A 6620-nucleotide genomic window follows, 5' to 3' on the forward strand; every position below is an offset into this window, starting at 1 on the left:
TTTTTTTGCATTTTTATTATTTCGTTTCCAATGACAAAAAGCTATAAATACTAAAGAGTTATCAATTAACACTCATCGTCAATTAACGTTGGAAAAAAAAAAGTTTATACATTATATATATATGTATAGAAATGAATAATATATATATAATAATATACAATTGATAAATGATATTATTCTTGTTTTAAAAATTTATAGAGGTGTTAGTCCGGTGGTTGGACTAATGAGCCAACATCACACGAGAGACAAGAGACAAGAGACAAGACTACTCTTTTCTTATTCTCTTTTGTTGGGTTATTCAACTACCACATACACTACTCAGATAAGAAATATATTACAATAAAATACTTATAAGATAGTATATATTAATACATGATAATCAGGTATATATATCTATAGATAATATGGTGATGATATGACGTCGATTAATATTAGTATTATAGAGGAAAAAGAAAGGGTATAAGAAAGAATAAAGTGAATGAGTAGTAAAAAATAAGGATAGAGTTAAGAGAAGAGTGGATTGTGGATTGTGGATTGTGGATATGATGGTGCCTCAAAAAGACATATTTATGTTGTCGAGTAATAAAGTGAGCGAGTAGCGATTAAAATTCAAATGAGTGTGTGCGGTGTAGTTTTGCTGATGCTAGTGTTGGTGTTACTGTTGGTGTTGGTGTTGCTGTTACTGGTGATTCTGGCGAGTAGTAGCGTCCTACTCACGTTTGGTCGTGTCTTAAATTGAGGATACCGGGCAAAATGAACGGAACGAAACAGTACGGCGGCAGACATAAAAAATTCGGAATATTTATGTTTGGTATTATTAGCGTGCATCGGTGATATCTTAGTGGGCATCGCTAATTAGCTCGCGAGCGCTTGGCTTTCGGCAAACAGTGCTTGCTACTGTCTCTCCGTTTTTCGTATAATCAAGATGGTGGCGCCAAACCGCCTGGGGCGGTCGATTCCCAAACTAATTGCCTCGGCTAATTTATGCTCCAACATTTAACGCATGTACACACACACACACACACACACACACACACACACACACACTCACACACGCTCACTCATATACTTGTCTTATACGATCATTCTCCTTCTTTTTCTCAATCAATTCTTATCGGTTCTGAAAATCTTTTTGAATCGCCGGAATAATCTTCACTGCATGCCGTATTTTTCTCTATTACACACAGTTTGTATATACGTATATACTCTATACCTACTACTAATTTGGCTCCTCGACTTTATATATACTCTTCTATTTCGACTAAACTCATTTTTAGTTTATTCTATACAGACATTATAGTTTAAATTATTTTTGTTGTAATTAAATTTTATTTATATTATTATTATTATTATTATCATCATCATCGTTGTAAACACCTATATTTAAGGACGTCAGTGTTAATAAGTAATTAAATCTATGAGAGATATTCATCTATGTATTTCAATATTATCAGAGCATATTTTTTGACAAGAGTTTATTTTTTTTATTTAAATATCGTTACCTTATTATCTATATAGTTTCTATCTTACACATATTAATGTATTTTATTTTATTTATTAAATATGTTTAGATTATATATATTTACAATTTTTTTTTTTTTTTTTTTTTTTTTTTTTTTTTTTTTTATTATATTTACAATTATTTATGTACATTGTGTAATTTTAATATTCTCAGTTGTTTTAATATTTAAAAAATAGTTGCACTCATTTAATAGACTAATTTGTGATAAAAAATATCATGTATCTATATGGAGTTAAATATTTTCTTAAGTAGATTTTATTGTCTTGGTAAAATCTAAAATGAGTGCACCGTGTGAACGAATATGTCTTGCGTTTATTATCATCATCATTATCATCATTATTATTGTCAATTTATTCTCTCGCCGGATGCGGTGCAACTGTATGGTGAGGTGGAATGCCAGCAGCAGGATGAGACAACATGCCGACGGGATAAAGTGCTGCGGCAGGTCCAAGGAGTCCGTGGTGTGCACCGTACAGAGAATTATGATGTTGCCTTACTGCTGACATACGTAATTTTTCAATTTCAGCTTCTTGTAATCGCTTCGCTTTGGCTCGTCGATTTTGAAACCAAATTTTTACCTAAACAAATTTATTTACTTATTATTATTATTATTATTACTATTATTACTATTTTTTTTCTTTTTGTCTCCAAGATAAAAAATGCAAAAAAAATGTTTATAAATAATACCTGAGTTTCAGTTAGATGTAATGATGAAGAAAATTCAGCTCTCTCTGCAACACTCAAATACTGTCTTTCTCGAAATTTTTTCTCCAAAGCAAGTAATTGTTGTGTTGTAAACGGTGTTCGAGGTTTTCGGTTAGGTTTGTGTTTTCTGAGATTACACTTTATCTTAGCTGGTTCTCCATGTTCTGTAATATTAAAAAATATTTAATTTTATTATATATTTAAGAGGAAACGAGTCGTATAATAGTTTTTTGTATCACGTCCAAAAATGAACGTGTCAAGAAAATAAATTTTTTTGTTCTCTATTAAACGATGTTTATTTTTTATTCATTTTTTTTTATTCTTGGTTGGTCGCTTAATTTAACCGGGGAGCAATTCATAATTTTCCGGAGCAACAGCGCTGCAAAGGCTGTACCCGAGATCGCCTCGTGCCCATTAGCTTTTTTGTTCCACACGAACCACGACCACAAATTCCGGCCGTGAAACTCCTACGTCCTGCGAGAAACTACTTTATATAAGATAAATATATATACCTTTGACTTTTTCATAATCTGCTGCACAATATACAAAAGGATGAGTATATTCGGTTAAAAAGCTTAATAATATAATAATATTACCACGTTAAACAAGGCGTTATTTCGCCTTCTAATATTACGCATATAATAATAAATATATTACATATCTATGTAGACATACATTGCTCAGCCACTGTGACTGTATCAATGTACCAAAGTATTAGTTTCTGATTATTTTATAATATAAGTAAAATATATTTTATGTGTGACTTAATTATAATAATTGTGTACACGCAGATAATTTTGAATTAAAAATTACCCATAAAGTTTGGCACTGTAAAGACATCTAGCCAGTAATTAAATTTTTACTATGTCGTTAGTAGGAATCGCACTTTATTTACATGCTATCGAGTATTATATTTTACAATGTGCGTGGAAAAAATTTACATATTTTTGCTACACGTCCTCGTAGTGTCATACTTTTTTGGTAATTTTTACTAAAAATTTTTTTTCCGTGTATAACAACAAAAGATTCGACTGACGAACATAAATAGCAGAATAATATATGTATCGTGTATCTTTGGATCATACAATTCATCCATGTGCCATAGCATCATACCATCAACTATATTAGTCGTAGCAATGTAAAACTCGTTTTTTATGGCAAAGCATTAAGTATATGCCGTTTGAGTAAACAAATGACAGATTTGTAGAGGTATATAATCAAATTGACGGTCTCATAAATTCTGTTGTTTTACCATCACACCGAGAAAGATAAAATATATACATGTATATGTAACAGTGAAAGGGCCCATTTAGAATTTTATAATATTCAGTTGTTATCATATAGTTTTGTGTATTTTGGGGTGGTTATTTGATTTGTAGTTGGCAAGATTGGACCACATCATCATGCAGAGTGTGGTTGTTGAAAGAGAATATTTGTATAAATATATATATATATATATATATTAGGGTAAGCATATCATCAGTGTAGGAAAGACAAAAGTAAAAGCATCAGGCAATAATTCTGTTGGTTTGTGTGTTGTGAGTAGATATATATATATATATGCTGGGGACTGTTGCACCCACGGCGGCCTCGCTAAGGGCCCAATTAGTCTCCAGCAGTCTCAGGCATTCGAAGCCTCCTGCGGGCCACCAGCCAAAAACGTCCCGCCATCACAAACCCCGCTCATCGGGTTTAACTCCGCGTATATCCACCTTATTCTCTACCACAAGTAAATATACGCGGTGTACACAACGACCATCGGACGAACCCATTCGAAATAATTAGCTGATTTCTTCGAGATAGTCGTTCCACGAACGCTCTCGGCTACCCGTCTTACCTTATTCTCTCTCTCTTTCTCTCTCTCTCTCTCTCTCTCTATATATATATATATATATATATCTGTCCTATACTCTCTTGTGTAGTTTATATTTATCCATTCTACTCACTCCACACTTATTATTTCTAGAAATAAAACCAACAATAACTTATTGTGTTTCTACTGTTTTACTCATCTTTTTCATTTCATAGTATATCTAATATATTATACTCTTACTTTTCCATTTTCTCACACTTAATATATATATGATTCTCATGATGAAAATACATAGCTATATAAAAGCTACTCATCACCGCGCGCGAATAAAATTCACCCTCTGTTGTATATATATATATATATATATATATGTTAGAGTTTTTCATGCAATGTAAGTAGGCGCTAAAGTCGAAAGAACAAGATTCTCATTATTTATCTTCTCGAGATCGCAAGACTTTAACGGTTAAATAAATGGCGATAAAAGTTTTAAGTGACTTTAGAGAGGGTTCTCGTCTTTTATCCTTAAATAATATTATTACGTTAAATTATTGCCAAGTTATAGCATGCAGTTACGCCGTACAAAATATACCTGAAGGAAATAAATGTTTAGAAATGAACATAAAAATATAAAAAAATAGATAGCAATGTATTTATTTTATTTTTAATTATTATTTTAAAAAACTTGGTTCTCCCGACGGTACTATTGATACAACACTAATAAATATATTAACGTTATACTATAATTTGTATATATAAGTAGATTATCTGTAAATAAACGGGCGTAATTTTATTTTTTGCTTACACTCGTGTACAAGTCGATCATAAATAACGGATTAACAATTGAAATATAAAATAGTTAAGATTTGATTAAAGTAGATGATGATAATAATAATTAACAAACCGTTTAAAGGTGCATGATGAGAAAAATGTGTTGGAAAATAACTGGCAGCAGCAGCGGCGGCAGCAACAGTAGCAGCAACAGATCTGTGAGTAGGTCCGGTACCACCCCAAACAGCTGGATGAAGACTCGTTGGTAATCCCAGTATTGATCCTAATGTTGAAAAACCTCCAACGTAACCGGGCATTGGTCTGACGGGTGTTGGACTTGAAGATTTTTGTTGCTCCAAGTCCTCAACATCCACTAAACATCCTTCATCATCCTCCTCTTCCATATCTAATTCCGAGCATCTTGAATGTCTTTCTTCATGAGAGCTTCGAGGTGATTGTGATCCAACTAACATATCTGATGTTGATAGTTGAATCGATGTAGATCTATCATTAAATCTTATCGAACATCCGGTGTTTGGTGATAATGATGATGATGGAGATGAGGTAGATTTCTGACTGATTATCAGGTGAGTTGAGCGACCGTCGGTCGTTGATGATGCCATTATATTTACATTTGATGATACTGTTGCACTTAATTTTTCTACAGGTGATAAATTGTTTGTTACTCTAATAGAATCACTACAACTACTGTCACTCACTCCACCAGGTGATTGTGTACGGCTAGTGGTATAACACGAATTAACTACAGTACTTGGTGATTGATTATTATTATTATTATTATTATTATTATTGTTATTATGAGAATGATGATGATTCGATAATGATATTCGAGGAAATAATGGTTGACGATGTAGTTGACTATTCCCAGAAGAATATGATAGTGATGAAGAAATTGGTGATGAACTTGGAGATGGATGATAAACATCAGATGTTTTTGATGAAATAACTAGCGGGCATGATGCAGATTCTAATACTACTGCTCTGTTGTTTGATTTTTTAGTGTCCGCAAGAAGGGCCGCTACTGAAAAACTCAATGGCTGATGAGTTGACGATGACCTAGTTGATGGTTCAAGTGCCTGAGCATGCTCAGGTGAGCTCGGACTCGTTGACGGAGACGTCATAGGTGAGCTTGTCATTCTTAAAACTGTCATTCTTGAATTTACCCACTTTTATTTGTAAACAGATTTTTTAAATTTATTAATTTATTATTATTAATCACTTATAATAATAATAATAATAATAATAATAATAATGTATCACTTTAAATTATAATCTTTGTTTTATGTACATATACATATATACCAGTAACTATACACATTTAAATAAAACACTCAGTATAACATCACTTATAACCGTAAATTGTCACCATCATTTTTAATTACTAATACTAACATTAACAGTCTTAGATAGTGACATAATTATAATTGATTGATTGATTGATTGATTGATTGATTGATTGATTTATATATTATGAAGCAATAGAAATATTGAGTGGCAGTAATATCTTGAGACAGTTCTTGAAGAGACAAGCTCTGAGAGTAGACTGACCGACCATCCTGATGCAGGCTCCAAACCAACAACTTTTTCCTACCACCGTCACTTCGATCCACGACCACTTAATGGAATAGAGTGGGGATAAAGCATCAAGGTATATGTTATTCGCGTCCATAAGGCGTTCCAGCAGATCAACGAGGGTGTGTTTTCATCTCGTCTACGCCCCTTTCATCACAACTACTCTTTTATAACTCTACACATATATTTATAACTTTATACATATCAGTAGAACATGTA

General features: G+C 32.4%; 1 protein-coding gene across 1 annotated transcript; it reads right to left on the reverse strand.

The window, feature by feature from the left end:
• Positions 1-1666: 1666 nt before the first annotated feature.
• LOC103576636 (homeobox protein LOX2) lies at positions 1667-6372 on the reverse strand. The gene is made up of 3 exons (XM_008556940.2): positions 4942-6372; positions 2210-2391; positions 1667-2100 (listed from the first exon to the last, which is right to left on the reverse strand). The coding sequence occupies exons 1-3, from the start codon at positions 5978-5980 to the stop codon at positions 1873-1875; spliced, it is 1449 nt and encodes a 482-aa protein (XP_008555162.1). The 5' UTR covers positions 5981-6372; the 3' UTR covers positions 1667-1872.
• Between the last annotated feature and the right edge of the window lie 248 nt (positions 6373-6620).

The sequence above is a fragment of the Microplitis demolitor genome, chromosome 8, assembly GCF_026212275.2.
Source record: "Microplitis demolitor isolate Queensland-Clemson2020A chromosome 8, iyMicDemo2.1a, whole genome shotgun sequence".
In the NCBI taxonomy this organism is placed as follows: domain Eukaryota; kingdom Metazoa; phylum Arthropoda; class Insecta; order Hymenoptera; family Braconidae; genus Microplitis; species Microplitis demolitor.

Excerpts from the sequence above, each read along its gene's own strand:
- LOC103576636 (XM_008556940.2), bottom strand. The coding sequence starts at position 5,980 with ATGACAGTTTTAAGAATGACAAGCTCACCTATGACGTCTCCGTCAACG. Across the intron at positions 2,392-4,941 it reads TCATCATGCACCTTTAAACG|AACATGGAGAACCAGCTAAG; the intron begins GTTTGTTAATTA and ends TTAATATTACAG. Across the intron at positions 2,101-2,209 it reads TACATCTAACTGAAACTCAG|GTAAAAATTTGGTTTCAAAA; the intron begins GTATTATTTATA and ends AAATTTGTTTAG.